The sequence below is a fragment of the Megascapheus bottae genome, chromosome 6 (genome assembly GCF_031878675.1).
Source record: "Megascapheus bottae isolate mThoBot1 chromosome 6, mThoBot2.hap1, whole genome shotgun sequence".
NCBI lineage: Eukaryota > Metazoa > Chordata > Mammalia > Rodentia > Geomyidae > Megascapheus > Megascapheus bottae.
The window spans coordinates 67,331,866-67,350,933 of record NC_143514.1 but is presented as its reverse complement, the minus strand read 5'-3'; the positions used below and the strand labels follow the sequence as shown (position 1 = coordinate 67,350,933).

At 43.5% G+C, this 19,068-nt stretch overlaps 1 protein-coding gene and 2 non-coding genes across 9 annotated transcripts in view; all 3 read left to right on the top strand.

Annotated features, from left to right (window-relative positions):
- Phactr4 (phosphatase and actin regulator 4) overlaps positions 1 to 13,974 on the top strand; it is a 61,220-nt gene extending 47,246 nt beyond the window's left edge. For all 7 annotated transcript variants that reach the window (XM_090335450.1, XM_090335453.1, XM_090335454.1 and 4 more), the window contains 5 exons: positions 2,320 to 2,375; positions 4,357 to 4,418; positions 7,557 to 7,694; positions 8,222 to 8,298; positions 11,674 to 13,974. In XM_090335450.1, coding sequence (XP_090191576.1) covers positions 2,320 to 2,375; positions 4,357 to 4,418; positions 7,557 to 7,694; positions 8,222 to 8,298; positions 11,674 to 11,689 — 349 coding nt within the window. In that variant the 3' untranslated portion in view covers positions 11,690 to 13,974. The remainder of the gene's footprint in view (positions 1 to 2,319; positions 2,376 to 4,356; positions 4,419 to 7,556; positions 7,695 to 8,221; positions 8,299 to 11,673) is intronic.
- Positions 13,975 to 17,947: 3,973 nt separating this feature from the next.
- On the top strand, positions 17,948 to 18,151 carry LOC150062231 (small nucleolar RNA SNORA73 family). The gene has a single exon (XR_016536033.1). It is a non-coding gene; the product is annotated as a small nucleolar RNA SNORA73 family (small nucleolar RNA).
- A 320-nt stretch (positions 18,152 to 18,471) lies between these two features.
- On the top strand, positions 18,472 to 18,675 carry LOC150062230 (small nucleolar RNA SNORA73 family). Its single transcript, XR_016536032.1, has one exon. It is a non-coding gene; the product is annotated as a small nucleolar RNA SNORA73 family (small nucleolar RNA).
- Positions 18,676 to 19,068: the final 393 nt, after the last annotated feature.

Here is a 19,068-nt window from a genome sequence, read left to right as displayed (position 1 = left end):
TCAAGTGGCCAAGCACTAGCCTTGATGAGAAACTGTCCAAGGACAGTGCCCAGGCCCTAAATTCAAGCCCCAGGACTGGCAAAAAACAAAATCTGTGGCATTGATGGCTCACACCTGTAATCCTAGCTACTCAGAAGGCTGAGATCTGAGAATCTGAGACAAAGCCAACCAGGGCAGGAAAATCTGCAAAATTCTTTCTTTGTTGTTGTTGGTTGTGGGGCTTGAACTCTGGGCCTGGGTGCCTGAGCTCTTTTGCTTAAGGCTAGAGGTTAATTGGAGATAAGAGTCTCAAGTCCTTCCTGCATGCTATAGCTCACACCTGTAATCCTAGCTACTCTGGAGGCTGAGATCTGGGAATCAAGGTCAAAGCCAGCCTGGGCACAAAAAGGACCTGAGACCCTTATCTCCAATTAACCTCTAGAAAACAGGAAGTGGGGCTTGGCTCAAGGGTAAGGGGGAAGCCTTGAGCTGATGAGCTCAGGGACAGCACCTACACCAAGTTCAAGCCTCATGACCCACACACCAAAAAAACTCTCAGGTCCTAGATGATGATCTAGGCTATCCTCTGCATAAAATGAAGACCCTACTGTGAAAATAACTAGTACTTACAGGGGATGAGGAGTGGTTCAAATGCCTGCTTAGCAAGCATGAGGCCCTGAGTTCAGACTCCAGTATTAACTAAAAGAAAAAAGATAAGTAAATCATGTACGGAATGGGAATAGGAGTTCTTTATGTAAGCAACAATAGGTGAATAATTAGTAGGTAGCTGAAACACTGTCTGAGAAGTATAAATTAAAGAGATGAATACCTTTCTGACTCCAGAAATGATGTTATCATTGATGAATAACACTTCACAATTGTTGACAAGCTTCCATCACATACTTCACAGAGAAAACTGAAATTTAAGTTAATATAATTACAAACACAAAGTAATTATATTAGAAAAGATGGTCTCAAATTCCAGTGCATCATAAGCCTCTGGTTTAAAAAAAACTAGAGACTTGGTGACTTAGCATTTTTAATCCCAGCTACTTGGGAGGAGAAACGGGAGGGTGGAAAGTTTAGGGAAAGTTAGGGAAACCATGTTCTATTTCAAAAACAGAGTTTGAAAGGAAGGAAAAAAGGGAAGGAGGAAATGAGGGGGAGAGAGAGAGAGAGAGAGAAAGGGAAGGAAGGAAGCAAGGAAGGAAGGAAAGGGAGAGAGAGAGGTGCTAAGGGCATGGCTTATGTGGTAGAGTGCTTATCTAGCATACTTCAAGCCTTGGTTCAATCTCCAAGTGTTACGTACCTGTAGTCCCAGTTACTTGAAAGGTTGAGACAGGAAATAGCCAACTTGGTCAACCTATACTTGATCTCAAAAAACACCCGAAATACCCACATATGAATAAGACATACATACATACATACATACATACATACATACATACATACAATCTCACCATGATTTATTTAATCAGAGTTTCTGCTAATATATTCTGGGAATCTAAGTTTGTTATTTTGGAGAACTTGTACCAAGTCTCAAATGTAGGGCTGTGTATATGCTAAGCCCCACACTCTTGACTTTTTTTTAGGGGGGGGGGGTCATGGGGCTTGAGAACTGTGGGCCTGGGCCCTGTCCCTAAGCCCTTCAACTCAAGGCTACTGCCCTACCCCTGGGCCTGGGCATTATCCCTGAACTCTTCAGCTCAAGGCTACCACCCTACCCCTTGAGCCACAGCACCACTTCCCATTTTCTAGTGGAGATAGGAGTCTCACAGACATTTTAGTGCCCTGACTGGATTTGAACCTCTGGCTTTGAACCTCAATCCTCAGTTCTCAGCCTCCTGATAGCTAGGATTAAAGGCGTGAGCCACTGCGCCCGCTTAACTAAACTTTTTTGGTGTGGTGATGTCTCCTATTGATATTAGAGCTATAACTAGAATCCTGGATTCCTGTTTGCATGTAAAATTCCTTTCAGTGTGAAAAATCATTTCTTAAACAAGGGAATGAAATAGATCTGCTTGAAAATGTAGTAATTTGTGTATGGATTAATGTAAACTATGGTCAAAAAATACTTATAAATGGGGCCGGGAGTTTGGCCTAGTGGTAGAGTGCTTGCCTAGCATGCACGAATATCTGGGTTCGATTCCTCGGTACCACATTCATAGAAAAAAGCTGGAAGTGGTGCTGAGGCTCAAGTCGTAGAGCTCTAGCCTTGAGAAAGTCCAACGACAGTACTCAGGCCCTGAGCCCAAGCTGGCAAAAAAAAATAAAAAAATACTTATAAATGTGATTAGGAGGTTTAACATGGATGATATCTTTATGTGTTTCCTTTTTTAGGCGACTGAGCCAAAGACCAACTCCAGAAGAACTAGAACAACGAAATATACTACAGCGTGAGTCCAGTTATTCTTTGCCTGTTTATCGTGGTGTATGTGTGTGTGTGCGCACGTGCACGCGCATGCATGTGTGTCCTATACTGAGACTTAACATTCTTGCCACTCAAAGAGAATGCTTTACCGTTTGAGCCACACCTTCACTTTTGGCTTTTTGCTAGTTAATTGGAGATAAAAGAGTCTCATTTGTTTTCCCGGGCTGGTTTGGAACCACAATCCTTAGATCTCAGCCGAGGATTACAGGAGAGGTTAGCTTGGAAAGCTATAGGCATGAGCTACCAGCACTTGAAAGCTTATGACTAAAATACATAAAAGAATAAGTATTTGCTAAATGGACCAAGGAGAGTGTTTTTATCAGAAAACAGTGTCTTCAGGGAACAAAGTTTACCCAGACTTTGAAAGTTATAACACATTATTGTTTAGTGTATGGAAGTATTCCAGAAAATTCTATTTTAGTATTCTCAGGAAACCCTGGGACTACCTTCGGCATGACAGTGTGGGAGACACTGTTCCAACTTTTTTCCGGCTTCAGGGAACCAGAGTAGGAGCTGTGCTCCTGGATCAGAATGGAATCTGAGGGCCCAGTTTCCTGGGTTTTCTGTGACTTTTTTTAAACCTCTACAGCCATCAGATAGAACTGTGTATTTATTGTTGTCCGAGTACGTTATCCATGTTCTGAAACTTTTATCCCAATAAACTCAGAAAAAGCCAGAAATGGTGCTGTGGCTCAAATAATAGAGCACTAGCCTTGAACCCAACAAGGCTCAGGCACAGCACCAAAGCCCTACGTTTAAGCTCTAAAACTAGCTGAAAAAGAAAAGGAAAAAAAAAAAAAAGAAAACTTGTTTATTGCTTTCTGTTTTTACACTAACTCCCTAACAAACTTTTCTTTCTTCTTTCTTTTTTTTTTAGTTGGTTGTGGGGCTTGAAACTCTGGGCCTGGGAGCTGTCCCTGAGCACTTCAGCTCAAAGCTACCCCTTACCCCTTGAGCCATAGGGCCACTTCTGGTTTTCTAGTGGTTAATTTGAGATAAGAGCCTCACAGACTTTAATGGCTGGCTTTGAACCTCGATCCTCAGATCTCAGCCTCTTGAGTAGTTAGGATTGCTGACGTGAGCCACAGCACCCAGCTCCTAACAAATTTTTCTTTCTTTCTGTCCTTTTTTTTTTTGGTGGGTCATGGGACTTGAACTCGCTTGGGCACTGTCCCTGAGCTCTTCAGCTGAAGGCTACCACCCTACCCTTGAGCCAAGCCCTAATTCCCGTTTTCTAGAGGTTAATTAGAGATCAGAGCCTCAGGTTCTTTTGTACCTGGGCTGACTTTGAACCTTGATCCTCAGATCTCAGCCTCCTGAGTAGCTAGGATTACATGCATGAGCCACCACGCCCAGTTTAATAAACTTCTTAAAGAGCACACTGTGGCTAGACATGGCTCGTGCCTGTAATCCTGGCTTCTCAGGAGGCTGAGATCTGAGGATCTATGTTCAAAGCCAGCAGCCCAGCCACTAAAAAGTCTATGAGACTATTTATCTCCAATTAATCACCAAAAAATGGGAAGTGGCCCTGTGGTTCAAAGGGTAGGGAGGTAACCAAGAGCTGAAGAGCTCAGGGATAGCACCCAGGCCCAGAGTTCAAGTCCTACAACTGACCAAAAAAAGAAAAAAAAAAAAAAAGAGTACATTGTGCTGCTGGGAATGTGACATAGTGGTAGAGAGTACTTAGCTACCATGCATCAAGCCTTGGGTTCAATTCCTCAATACCACATATACAGAAAAAGCCAGAACTGGTGCTGTGGCTCAAGTGGTAGAATGCTAGCACTGAGCTGAAGAGCTCAGGTGCATTGCTCAGGCCCAGAGTTCAAGCCCTACCACCAACCAAACAAAAAAAAAAAAAGAAAGAAAGAAAGAAAGAAATCTGTAGTATAAAGGTGTTTTCTATGCAAATTTTGCAATAATATCCTTTGTTTCTTTCTCAATTGTAGCTAAAAATGAAGCTGACCGTCAGGCAGAGAAGCGCGAGATTAAACGCCGGCTCACTAGGAAGGTGCTGCTTCTCCTGGACTCGCTTTCACTCTCATAGTTGCATGAATGATTGGATTGGAAATAAATTAGCTTCATGTTGTAGATAATAAGCATATATGTATAGAAAACATCAGCAGCTTGTTGTGCTAGTACTGAGGCTTAAACTTAGGGCCTAGCACTCCTGCTTGGCTTTTTCACTCAAAGCTGGCAGTCTGCAACATGAGCCACACCTCCATGTCTCCTTTTTGCTAGTTAATTGGCTGTCAGTCTCTGGTACATCACAGCCTCCTGAGTAACTAGGATTATAGGCTTGAACTTCTAGCACTGACTTTTCTTTCATTATTTATATGTTCAAAAAGACTTGGAACAAGGTGTTTGATATTTTTTAACCTTTCATTTAGTAGGGCTAGAATTTTGATATAGAGTCTGAAACTTGGTGGAGTTTTTATTTTGAGTTTTATTTCTTTTGTTTGTTTTGATGTACTGTATATCAAATCCAGAATCTTTTTGGTCAGTCCTGGGGCTTGAACTCAGGGCCTGGTACTGTTCCTGAACTTCTTTTGTTCAAGGCTCAACCACTTGCCACTCGGGCCACTTCTAGCTTTTTCTGTGTATGTGGTGCTGAGGAATCTAACCCAGGGTTAGATACATGCTAAGTAAGTACTCTACCCCCTCAGCCACATTCCCAGCCAAACCCCAAATCTTATGCATTCAAATGTTTTTTATCATTGAGCTTTTCAGTTGCATAAGACTTGTTGGTGAGTAGAAACAATAACAGAAAAAAATGTGTAGCATTCAATTTTGCAAAGCATGCTAGTTGTTTTGTAATCAGAAAAAGAATTGAAATACCCCTGAGTAATAGCTAAAAAGTCTAAGAAAAACATAATACTCTCCTTGGTTCCAGATCAATTAAGATAGTGCATATTCTATTACAAGCCCCAGTTTTCTCTGGGTTTAAGCTCTTTCTGTTTACCATTAAACCGTGAGTTTGGAATTAACTCCTATAGATTTGGTCTAATTTCACTAGATATTTCTCAGAACTCTTAAGAATCCCTAGAGGGGCTGGGAATTTGGCCTAGTGGTAAGAGTGCCTGCCTAGCATTCACAAAGACCCAGGTTTGATTCCTCAGTACTACATCTATAGAAAAAGCCTGAAGTGTTGGTGTGGTTCAAGACGTAGAGCCCTAGCATTGAGAAAATACCAAACAGTGCTCAGTCCTTGAGTTTAAGCCCCAGGACTGATAAAAATAAAAATAAAAAAATTCCCTGAGCCAGGCATAGTGGCTTATGCCTGTAATCCTAGCTACTCAGGAGGCTGAGGATCGAGGTTCAAGGCCAGTCTAGGTACTTGAGACTTTGAGACTCTTATCTCCAATTAACCACTAGAAAATGGGAAGTGGTGCTGTGGCTCAAGGGGTAGGATGGTAGCCTTGAGCTGAAGAGTCCAGGTCCAGAGTTCAAGTCCCACAACTGACCAAAGAAAAAAAAAGAGGGCCAGGCATGGTGGCTCACACCTGTAATCCTAGCTACTCAGAAGTCTGAGTTCTGAGGATCATGGTTCAAAGCCAGCCTGGGCAGTAAAGTCCATGAGACTCTTATTTCCAGTTAACCAGTAGGAAACCGGAAGTGGCACTGTGGCTCAAGGGGTTGAGTGGTAGCCTTGAACTCAGGGACAGGGCCCAGGCCCAGAGTCTAAGCCCCATGACCAAAAAAAAAATCCACAGAAGGCCAGGCACTGGTGGCTCAGGCCTATAATCCTAGCTACTCCAGAGGCTAAGATCTGAGGAAAACTGGAGTGGCACTGTGGCTTAAAGTGATAGAACAGTAGCCTTAAGCTGAAGAACTCAAGAGACAGTGCTGAGGCCCAATGTTCAAGCTGACAAAAAATCAATAAATAAAAGAATCCCCAGGAGAACAAGGGATCCAGATGTTGTTTTCTGGTTTTATTCCACATCTTCTTTCCTCAAAAACTGAGGAGTTACCATTTATGATTAGAGGCTGTGTACTCAGGTTGAGCAGGTTATCTTATGGTGCCGATATAAATCATAATTTGTTACAGAATCTGATACCTGCGTATAGGTGAAATAAAGTACACAAAATCTACACATTTTGTTGAGGAGTGCTAGAGGCTGAACCCAGGACTTCATGTGCTCTACCACTAGGCTACATTTTCAGGCTAATCTACCTTTGATCTAGTTTGAGAAGCACTGGGTTATAACGTAATTCTCAACTTTAGTTATCCAATTAACTGATTTCCAAAGAATAAACTTTCAGTTGGGGACAGGGTTCAAGTAGTAGAGCACCTACCTAGCAAGTGCAAGGCCCTGAGTTCAAATGCCAGTACTTCAATCAGTCAATTGATAATAAATGAATTGTATGACATTTAATTTTTTTTTTTTGGTCAGTTTTGGGGCTTGAACTCTGGCCCAGGGTGTTTCCCTGAGCTCTTCAGTTCAATACTAATGTTCTACCTCTTGAGCCACAACACCACTTCTGGTTTTCTGGTGATTAATTGAAGGTCAGATACTCATGGACTTTTGTGCCCAGGCTGGCTTTGAACCTCGATCCTCAGGTCTCAGCCTCCTAAGTAGCTAGGATTGCAGGTATAAACCACCAGCTTAAAAATATTGCTGGGGCCGGGAGTTTGGCCTAGTGGTAGAGTGCTTGCCTAGCATGCACGAAGACCCGGGTTCAATTCCTCGGTATCCCACATACGTAGCAAAAAGCCAGAAGTGGTGCTCAAGCTCAAGTGGTAGAGCTCTAGCCTTGAGAAACTCCAAGGACAGTGCTCAGGCTCTGAGCTCAAGCCCAGGACTGGCAAAAAAAAAAAATGCTATAATTAAGGTGTATTACAAAGAGGTTACTATTTCATGAGTCAGGTAATGTGTACATCTCTTTTTGAGCAATGTTACTGCTTCCTTCATTTTCCCCTCACATCCTACCCACAGGTTGCATAGTGCATTTTCCATATAGTATCTACTAAGTACTATACATTTACTGACCTGGAGTCTCTGTGAAGGATGGAACCCAGGAGTTAGTAATGGTTAAAATACAAAGTAATTCCAGTGTTCAGTGAAGAAGAGAGGCAATTTAAGTGCATTGTTGATGGCTTAATTCTGTCATAGTGACAGAATAGAACCAAGGACTCCATTTCTTTCAGCTCAGTCAAAGGCCGACTGTGGCAGAACTACTTGCTAGGAAGATTCTGAGGTTTAATGAATATGTGGAGGTCACAGATGCTCAAGATTATGATCGGCGAGCAGACAAACCCTGGACCAAATTGACTCCTGCTGACAAGGTAACTACAGAATGTTTATCTCTCTGTCTCCCTCTCTTCTTTTGCTCTTTTTCAGAGCAATATACAAAATGCCAAGGTATGCAACCCAAATTTTACACTATTAACTCTATCAACAATGAAAGACAAGAAAATAGATGTTATATCATGGGGTTGGGCAGGGAGTGGAGGGGACAAAATAAAATACATTTTTAATCTAATTGATACTTAGTTGGATAAACTTTGGGTGATATATTTCAATAAATGCACATTTCTCTTCTATATTTTATTAATTTCTATTAAAAAACCGAAAGCTGTGTATCTCTTTAGATTGTTGAACATTTTGGTATAACTTGAAATTTGATTACAAAGTTAATGGTGTCAAGGAAAGTCACATATATGGGGCTCAGAACTTGGTTCCCTGTGTTGATGTGGCCTCTTTGCTCCCTCTAAGTTGCTCACAATGCAAAATCACAATAGAGTTAGATAGCAAGTCTCAACTGGCATACGACACAGACAGAAAATAATAAAATCTTATTTCTGCCCTATAGGCTGCCATACGAAAAGAATTAAATGAATTTAAAAGTTCGGAAATGGAGGTTCATGAAGAAAGCAAACATTTTACACGGTAAGTCCCCCAAAACTCTAATACCATAAACTAAACAAAATATCCCCAGCAAACAATCATTCTTACCATAATTATTCAGATATGAAAAATCCTATGAGGGTTAGGAGAATAGCCAAGGACAGTGCTCAGGCTGTGAGTTCAAGCCCCAGGACTAGCAAAAAAATAAAAATAAATAAATAAATCCTATCAACATCACTAAAAGAATACTCAATGAGATTACAACACTGCATTCAGGCTGAGAGTTTGGCCTAGTGGTAGAGTGCTTGCCTAGCATACACAAAGACCTGGGTTCATTTCCTCAGTACCACATCCATAGAAAAAAGCCAGACATGGTGCTGTGGCTCAAGTGGTAGAGCTCTAGCCTTGAGAAAGCGGCTCAGGCCCTGAGTTCCCGCTCTAGCACTGGCAAAAAAAAAAAAAAAAAAAAGACTACATTCAGAGAAATGAATGAGAATTAAAGAGGGATGTTGCAGAACCAGGATTTAGAGAAAAGAATGAATACCTTCAAAGGAAGTTTTCCTTCCTGAGTTAAGAGATTATGGGGCAGGAGTGCACCCTAGTGGTAGGGTACTTGCCTAGCATTTTACTAGCCAAGATTATGCTGAAATCAGACACCAGTGGCTCATGCCTATAATCCTACCTACTGAGGAAGCTGAGATATGAGGACTGTAGTTCGAATCCACGCGATTTTTATTTCCAGTTAATCAGTGGAGCTGTGGCTTAAGCAGTAGAGCAGTAGCTGTGAGCTCAGTGATAGCAACTAGGCCCTGAGTTTGAGCCCAAGACTGACACACCCACCAAAAAAAAAAAAAAAAAAATGTAGTTGTGCCTGTGCACCAATGGCTCACACTTTTGTAAACCTAGCTACTCAGGAGGCTGAGATCTAGTTCAAACCAGCCTGGAAAGGAAAGTCTTTGAAACTCTTACATCAAATAAACTCAGAAAAGGCTGTAAGTGGCACTGTGGCCAAAATAGTAGAATGCTAGCTTGAGCACAAAGAGGCTCAAAAACAGAGCCCAGGCCCTGAATTCTAGCCTCAGGGCTGGCAAAAAAAAAAAAAAAAAAGAAAGAAAGAAAGAAAGAAATGTGCTGAGTTAGACAAGTCTTTCCCTCTGTGTTTTTTTGTTTTTTGTGCCAGTCCTGTGGCTTGAACTCAGGGCCTGATCACTGTCCTTAGGCTTTCTCAAGGCTAGAGCTCTACCACTTGAGCCACAGCACCACATCCAGTTTTTTCTATGTATGTGGTAACAAGGAATAGAAACCAGGTCTTTGTAAATGCTAGGCAAGCACTGTTACCACTATGTCAAACTCCCAGCCCTGCCCTCTGTGTTTTTAGTTCTCCTTGGCACAATGGTTCTTGCCAATTTATGTATAAACTTAATGGGGTTGGGCTTGTTGTTGTTTCTAGTCCTGGGGCTTGAACTATGGGATTAGGCACTGTCCTTGGATACTTTTTTTTTTTTTGATGGGTCATGGGGCTTGAACTCTAGGCCTGGGTGCTGTCCCTGAGCTCTTTAGCTTCAGGCTAAGGCCCTACTCCTGGAGCCACAGCCCTACTTCCTGTTTTCTAATAATTAATTGGAGATAAGAGTCTCATTGTCTTTAGTGCTTACACTGGCTTTGAACCGCCATCCTCAGATCTCAGCCTTCTGAGTAGCTAGGATTACAGGCTTGAGCTACCGAGCCTGGCTTCCTTGAACACTTTTTTTTATTTTTTGCCAGTCCCAGGGCATGAGCTCAGGGCCTGAGCACTGTCTTTGGGTTTTCTCAAGACTAGAGCTCTACCACTTGAGCCACAGCACCACTTCTGGTTTTTTCTATGTATGTGGTACCAAGGAATAAAACCCAGGTCTTCGTGCATGCTAGGCGAGCACTCTACCACTAGGCAAACTCCTGGCTCCTCCTTGGGGGCTTTTTACTCAAGGCTAGCTCTTTGCCACATGAGCCACAGCACCACTTCTGGCTTTTTCTGTGTATGTGGTTCCAGGAATCAAACCCAAGGGGCTTCATGCATGCCAGGTGAGCACATCACCACTAGGCCAACCTCCCAACCTCGGTTTTCAAGAATGAAGTTTTTTAAGCTCAAATTGGGCTCAAGTTTGTATCCCTAGTAGCTGAGATTACTGGCATATATCCTACTTTACATGGCTTTAAACTGCATTTTAATAAACATTCTTCATGAAGCAAGCCAAACAGTATAGTGCTTCAAAAATATTTAAGATTAAAGACCCATGATGAGCACTAGACGCTCATGCTTATAATCCTAGCTACTCTAGAAGATGAGGTCTAAAATATCATAGTTTGAGGCCAGACCAGGAAGAAAGTCTACAATACTCCATCTCCAATGTGGGTTATTGGTGTAGTGTTGGTCTAGCATGCATGAAGCCCTGGGTTTGATTCTTCAGTACTACATAAAAACAAAAAAAGGCAGGTGCAGTGGCCCACGCCTTTAATCCTAGCTATACAGGAGGCTGAGGTCTAAGGATCAAGGTTCAGAGCCAGCCCGGCACAAAAGGACCTGAGATTCTTATCTCTAATTAACCTCTAGAAAATGGGAAGTGGGGCTTGGCCATAGGGTATGGTGGTAGCCTTGAGCTGAAGTTCAGCAAAGGGGCAATGCCCAGGCCCAGGGGTAAGGTGGTAGCCTTGAGCTGAAGAGCTCAGGGACAGCACCCAGGCTGAGTTCAAGTCTTATGACCCACAAAAAAAAAGAAAAGGAAAGAAAAGCCACAAGTGGCACTACAGTTTAAGTAGTATAGTACTAGCCTTGAGCAAAAGAAGCTCAGGGGCTGAGAGTTCGGCCTAGTGGTAGAGTGCTTGCCTTGCATGCGCGAAGACCCAGGTTCGATTCCTCAGTACCACACACAGAAAAAAAGCTGGAAGTGGTGCTGAGGCTCATTGGTAGAGCTCTAGCCTTGAGAAAGTCCAAGGACAGTGCTCAGGCCCTGAGCTGAAGCCCAGGACTGGCAAAAAAAAAAAAAAAGAAGAAGCTCGGGGCTGGGAGTTTGGCCTAGTAGTAGAGTGCTTGCCTAGCATGCACGAAGACCCGGGTTCAATTCCTCAGTACCATATGCATAGAAAAAAAGCCAGAAGTGGTGCTGTGTCTCAAGTGGTAGAGCTCTAACCTTGAGAAAACCCAAGAACTGCTCATACTCTGAGCCCAAGCCCAAGACTGTCGCAAAAAACAAAAAAAAAAGCTCAGGGACAGTGCTAAGCCCTGATGAGTTCAAGCCCTAGGACTGGCCCAAAAATTGTGTGTTTGTGTATTTACATATGTTATATATATAATCAAGATGTTTATTTTAAAGATTTTAATAGACTAACAAAGCAATCTATATTATCTCTCTGGTAACTTTTCACGGTTATCTGTTTTAGCTACCATCGTCCATGATACCCAAGTTGGAGAGAGAAACTAAAAGACTCACTCCAAACACAGGCTGTTCTGCTCCTGTCTTTGGTCTTGGGAGTGACATATGGCAGGAACTTCAGTGCTTGCCAGCACAGACAGCATTGTATCTTCTGGGTTCTTGTTCTGGGGTGAATAGCACTTCTATGAATGTAGCCTTTCACTGGAATGGATTCTCCTGTGCCTACCCTGGAGCAGAACTGCAAGCTTTGTCCCTGCTTCTGGATCTTTTGACATTGCAGTGTACTTGTGGGGGTTATCCCTCATCAGCCACCAAAGTTTGAAGCCTCTAGCAGGTTGTGAGTTTATTGACACACCCTTGCCCCAAGATGACTGCTTATACTGAGGCACAATTTGCACCATTAGCCTTACTTATCCTGTCCTACTTGTGAAACCCACTTGTATGGGCATTGATTTCCAGCCTTCAAATCCACTTGTTCATGGGGAAATCCTTCCAGAGACCCCAGCCTTCTCACATGGGGGACCCACTTCCTGAGGAAGCCTGTGTACCGCACCGCATGTCCACTGGAAGTGTTGAAGTATACCTCTTGTAACACAGCAATATAAGCCTTGTAAGGCCTTCTAGCCTGAGAGGAGCTCAGAGTTTGACATTGTCTACTTTTTTGGCACTTGTCATCCTGATTTTCACTTTCCAAATCTCAAGTGGCTCATACTTGTGATTCTAGCTACTCATGAGGTTGAGATCTGAGGATTAAGGTTCAAAGCCAGCATGGGCAAAAAAGCTGGTAAGAATGTTATCTCCAATTAGCCAAAAAGCCTGAAGTAGAGCTGTGGCTCAAGTGGTAGAGCACTAGTATTGAGGAAAAAAAAAATCAGGAATTGCACCTAAGCCCTGAGTTCAAGCCCCAGGACTGGCACCAAAAAATAATAATCCTGAAGATGTAATAGGGACTTACGTTTTCCCGTCTATTAGATGGTCTGAGCTGCAACTTCAATCTTAAATTGGTCAAATCAGAAACTCATGTCTATTTTCTACATTAAAAATGCCTTACTATTAATGCCAACTTGGCAGAAAACTGCCTCATGACTTTAGCTATTACAGTTGGTTGAACTTGTTTGTTTGTAGTCTGTTTTATTTGAGACACAACCCTTGCTATCGCCTGGCCTCTAACTCATGACCTTTCTGCCTCAGCCTCCTGAGTGCTGGGATTACCAGTGTGTACCACTGTCTCAGCTAGGCTATTGTACTTCTATTGTACTGAATTATACTGTAAATCACTTCAACCAATAGATGTATTCTCAGTCAAGCAGAGTTAGAGGGACTCTGTGTGAGTTGTTTGATGTGGGCAGCCCCCACACTCCAGGAAAAGTCCCTAAGGGTTGTGGTGTGCTGCATAGGAAAGCACAGGAGGGCCCGGGTTGTGGCCCAACACCGGCCTCAGTTCTCGCATAATGCCAGCACAGTCCTGCTGGCTCCTCTGGCAGCTCCCACCTCAGTTGCCTTTTCCTTGTCCACCCAGCTAGTGTGGTAGGTGCCTAGGCACTGTCTCAGCTCTCACACCATTTGTATTTAAATAGATCTTAGTTTAATTTCCTAACACAGAGGTTTGGTTATTTTCTTTGAATTTCTACTGAAAACCATAATAGCCTCATCATTTACCTCTTAATTCTTACCTATGAAAAATGATAAAAATAGTTCCTATTTATCTGGAGAATGTGGCTTTTCACTGTAATATTTAGAAAATTGTGGCTGTTTTTCTGTGATTTTAGGCTTTTTATTTTTTTCCTGTATGAAGCCTTTCAGCAGATTTTCCTGTTTTCACATCCACATTAAAGTTGCTAAAGATATATGTATGTATGTATATATATATATATATATATATTTTTTTTTTTTTTTTGGTCAGTCGTGGGACTTGAACTCTGGGCCTGGGCGCTGTCCTTGAGCTCTTCAACTCAAGACTACCACTCTACCCTATCCCTTGAGCCACAGTGCCACTTCTGGTTTTCTTGTGGTTAATTGGAGATGAGTCTCACAGAGTTTAGTGCCCAGGCTGGCTTTGAACTGTAATCCTCAGATGTCAGCCTCCTGAATAGCTAGGGTTATAGGCATGAGCCATAGCACCCAGCTTAAAGATACTTCAAAAAACAAAAAAAAACGATTCCTGGGGCCGGGAGTTTGGCCTAGTGGTTAAAGTGCTTGCCTAGCATGCATGAAGACCCGGGTTCGATTCCTCGGTACCACATACATAGAAAAAAGCCAGAAATGGTGCTGAGGCTCAAGTGGTAGAGCTCTAGCCTTGAGAAAGTCCAAGGACCGGTTCCAGTGGCCCACACTTGAAATGCTAGCTACTCCGGATCTGAGGAACAAGATTCAAAGTCAGCCCCGGCAGAAAAGGACCTGAGGCTCTTACCTCTAATTAACCTCTAGAAAATTGGAAGTGGGGCTTGGCTCAAGGGTAGGGCCGCAGCCTTGAGCCGAAGAGTTCAGGGATAGCACCCAGGCCAAGTTCAACCCTCATGACCCACACACACACACAAAAAAGTCAGCTCAGGGCTGGGAGTGTGGCCTAGTGGTAGAGTGCTTGCCTAGCATACATGAAGCACTGGGTTTGATTCTTTTGTACCACATGCACAGAAAAAGCTGGAAGTGGTGCTATGGCTCAAGTGGTGCTTGCCTTGAGAAAGCTTAAGGACAGTGCCCAGGCCCTGAGTTCAAGCCCCAGGACTGGCAAAAAAAAAAAATCAGCTCAAGTGGAGCACTGTTGGCTCATACCTGTAATGCCAGCTATTCAAGAAGCTGAGATCTGAAAGATCTGGAAGGTCAAAGCCTGCAAGTATTAGAGACAGGCTGATTATGTGCTCCAGTAGTAGAGAACATCAGCCCAGCAATGGCAGGAGAAGAATAGTGGTTCAAAACAAGTTAGTGTGACTTGAAAAGGTAGTGTTTGGTATTTGGGGCTGGAGGCAAGGGTCAGCAGTATTTCAACTGCAGGGCATTCCATTCAAACTGCAGTACTGGCAAGGGCAGGGAGGGGGAGGTAATATGTTTTTTGGTCTGAAGTAGAGCCCCAAAAGAGCCACCCTAGATTCTATAGGACTTTACAGGGCTCTCCGTTGAACTACCAGCACTGCAAAAATTTAAAAAAGAAAAAATAATGTTTTCACTTTGTATAGAGAAAAGGGGGAATTCAGATTTCTCTATTACTGTCAGGTGTTTTGTGGCTATGGAAACAATACTAAGATCCACATATCCTTAAAGGCCATTAACACCAGGGGAGCTGGAAGTTCCTGAAGCCTCTAAGAATCTGTTAAAGGTCTAGATACAAAGTAGCCACACACTAACTGCTAATCTGACTTGTAATCATTCCATCTGGTTTGTTGGAGCCTGCTTGGCTTAAGACCCCATGTCTGTGGCTGAGGTGATGTTTGTAAAGTTTCCTCCATTGTCTTTCTTCTGCTTTGCCAAGCTTGACAGAGTCCAACTCCTTTTCTGCCATCAAGTATTCTGCTTTGTCTTTTATCTCATTCATGCTTTTTTTTTTTTTACAAAGATACTTTGGAAGTGGAGTCTTTGTGTTATTTTTAATGTATAAAAATGGATTTTGTGTTCCCTTTCTCTGTTAAGATAGATGTTCACAATCATAATGTAAAAAGGAAAAGCCTGATATGTTGTACTTCAAAATGTTTCCCTGATGTACAGAATCTCCTTGTTAAATATAAAATTGCATTGTATATCAGTTTTCTCACCAATATTAAAATAATTATTAAAGTATTTTAGAAGTTTAAAATAACAAATTCATGTGTGAATTATGTTTTATGTTCTACTTTATTTCAGAAGATCAAAGCTACCTCAAAAACAGTAGCCAGGCTGGGCAATGTTGGCTCATGCCTGTAATCCTAGCTACTCAGGAGGCTGAGATCTGAGGATGGCAATTTAAAGCCAGCCTGGGGAGGAAAATCCATGAGACTGTGTGTGTGTGTGTGTGTCTATGCCAGTCCTGGGGCTTGAAGTCAGAGCCTGGACACTGTCCCTGAGCTTCTTTTGCTCAAGGATAGTGCTCTACTACTTCAGCCATAATAGCACTTCCAGTTTTTTCTGCATATATGGTACTGAGGAATCAAACCTGGGGTTTTATGAGTGCTACACAATCACTCTATCAGTAGGCCACATTCCCATTCCCAGCCTCATGAGACTCTTATCGGCAATTAGCCACCAGAAAACTGGAAGTGGTACTGTGCCTCAATGTAGCAAAGCACAAGAGTTGAGCTAAAGAGCTTAGAGACAGGCCGGGAGTTTGGCCTAGTGGTTAAAGTGCTTGCCTAGCATGCATGAAGACCCGGGTTCGATTCCTCGGTACCACATACATAGATAAAAGCCAGAAGTGGTGCTGAGGCTCAAGTGGTAGAGCTCTAGCCTTGAGAAAGTCCAAGGACAGTGCTCAGGCCCTGAGCTCAAGCCCAGGACTGGCAAAAAAAAAAAAAAAAAGCTTAGAGACAGCACCAATGCCCCCAGGTCAAGCCCCATGACTGATGAAAGAAAGAAGCCAAGAGACAGCCCAGGCAGAAGACTCTTCAATAAACTACTTAAGAAAAGCCAAAAGTGGCCTGTGGCTCAAATGGTAAAGCACTAACCTTGAGCACCAAGAAGCTTAGGTACAGTGCCCAAGACCCTGAGTTCAAGCCCTGGGACAGGCAAAAAAAAAAAAAAAAAAAAAAGCCAAAGCCGCGTGTAATGCCTCCTGTCTATACTCCCAGCTATGTGAGAAGTAGAGATCTGGAAGGTTTAGACAAAAAATTAGCAAGACTTTGTCAACCAGTAGCTGAGTGCAGATGGTATACATCTGTCATTTGTCATCCTAGCGAAGTGGGGAAACATATAGGATCTCAGTCTAGGCTTGCTCAGGCAGAAATGGGAGACTATTTGAAAAATAATGAAAACAAAAATTGCTGGGACACGTACTGGAGGTACATACCTAGCAAATTTATGAGGCCCTCAGTTCAGTACAATTCCCCCCCCCAAAAAAAAAACTAGAATTACTGCTGATGACCCTAGAAAAGTAGCTAAGGGGGAAAATGTAAATACTGAATTCACCCAGAGGTAAGTTAGGTAAACCCAATGTAAAGAAGAAAACTTTTGCCGGGCGGGTGGCTCACGCCTATAATCCTAGCTACTCAGGAGGCTGAGATCTGAGGTTCACCGTTCAAAGCCAGCCAGGGCACAAAAGAACATGACTCATCTCTAATTAGCCTCTAGAAAAGGGGATGTGGGGCCGTGGTTCAAGGGTAGGGTGGTAGCCTTGAGCTGGAGAGCTCAGAGACAGTGCCCAGGGCGAGTTCAAGCTCATGACCCACACACAAAAAAAAGGAAATCTGGGGGGCGGGAGTTTGCTTGCTTAGAATGTCTCCTCCGTACCCCATACACACACAGCACCAGAGTGGTGCTGTCGATCAAGTGGTAGAGCGATAGCTTTGCGAAAGCTCAAGGACAGTACCCAGTCCCTGAGTTCAAGCCCCAGGAGTGGGGGGAAAAAAAAGAAGAAAATGTAATACCTAGTTAACAGTCCCACAACAGAGCTCCTTCTCTTTACGTTCGCGAGAAAGAGTTCCGCGCTTGCGCTGCGCTATCGCGAGAGTTCCGTAATTAAGTAGGCGTGGTGCTCGAGCAGCGAGGGTTCCCAGCAGCCCTAGCGAATGGCCATTCCCGCTGCTTGCCTGAGCAGCCGCGCAGGCGCAGGAGCCAATGATTGACTTCCGGTCCTTTGCTTAAGGTATAAATACCGACTCTTTTCGTTCCCTCAGTCCTTTAGAGAACTGACGCTGATCTACCTTGTGTCTGGTAAGTGGCCCATTGCTCTCTGCTCCCAGCCACCTTTTCCTGGGGAAATTCCCTAAGGACCGCAGCCGGGCCAACCCCGCTTAACCTTGGGCCTCTCCTGCTCGGGTGAGGCCCGCGATTGCTTCCTGTTGGCGCTGCCGTAGGCCCTGCTCCCCACCGCGAGCCACCATCGCTATAAATTACCGAAGTTAACTAACAAGAGTGGATAATGGCAATTTGGCGCTTCTTTTGCCCTCTGATATGGTGCTCACGTGGGTTTTCACAGAAGCGGAGGACAAGGGTGAGTGCCCACGTGACACCGGAGTCGTGGCAGGGCAATCCCTGTCGGTTAAAGTAGTGATGATCCCATGGATGTGGCCCCACGGGTCATCTGTTACGGAGAGTTCTGCTAATTTCGATAAATAGAAATTGAGGTGAGCTTGGCTCTTGAGTGTCTTCTGATAGGACCAACATGGACACCCCGGGAGGTCACTCTCCCCGGGCTCTGTCCTCGTGGCGTAGGGGAGCATAGGGCTTTGCCCCGTGATGTACAGTCCCTTTCCACAATGTTGGATATGAAGCCGGGCTTCGTGTCTGCGCCTGCATATTCCTACAACTTCCCAGAGTCCTTTGGACAGTGACTGGGGAGATAAACCATGCAGGAAACAGGCCTGCATCTCCATGCAGGTGTAAGTTACAGAAGTCACTAGCATTGACTTTAGTCTTGCTAATTATGAATGCCTTGTTTTGCAGAGCTCCAGATTTCAAATGACTACGTAGAGGTGAGTGGACCTCTTGTCTTTTTGGTTAATGCTGTGTGGCTTTAGAGAATGGTTAAGCCAAAATTCTTTTTGAGATGCTTTAAAAGCAATCAGCAGACCCTGAAAATGTTAAGTGCCATTCTGCCTGAACGGTTATCAGGAGTTTTGCTGTGTATGTGACCTCCAGTACTGGATATTAATATTGCATTCGTTTATGGGGACCTCATTTTCCAACATGGATACCCCGGGAGGTCACTCTCCCCGGGCTCTGTCCTCGTGGCGTAGGGGAGCATAGGGCTTTGCCCCATGATGTACAGTCCCTTTCCACAATGTTGGATATGAAGCTGGGCTTCGTGTCTGCGCCTGCATATTCCTACAACTTCCCACAGTCCTATGGACAATGACTGGGGAGATAAACCATGCAGGAAACAATATACGTAGTATGGTGCATGCATTGAGATTTATGCTTGATGAGCTTCTAATCTAGATGTGTGCCTATTTTCACACAGGGAAGAAGACGAATCACATAAATTGCAGAAATTGACCTGGTAACATTGTTTGGAGTCCTAATGCTGGTGTTTGTGATTTCAAGAACTTTTTAAACCCTTTCCTGTAATTGAGGACATTAATCTCAACATTTGTTGTGGTGTAGCTATTATGCTAACATTTTTACCAGTCTCTTTTGAATAAACATAGGTTGGCAAAATGTCTTGTGGTGGTCTTTATTTTACGTAGCAGAAAAAAAAGGATTGAGGGGTTGGGAGATGCATTGTCTGCCAGGCATGAATGAATCCCTGGGTTCAATTCCTCAAGAGAAGTGGGAGCTT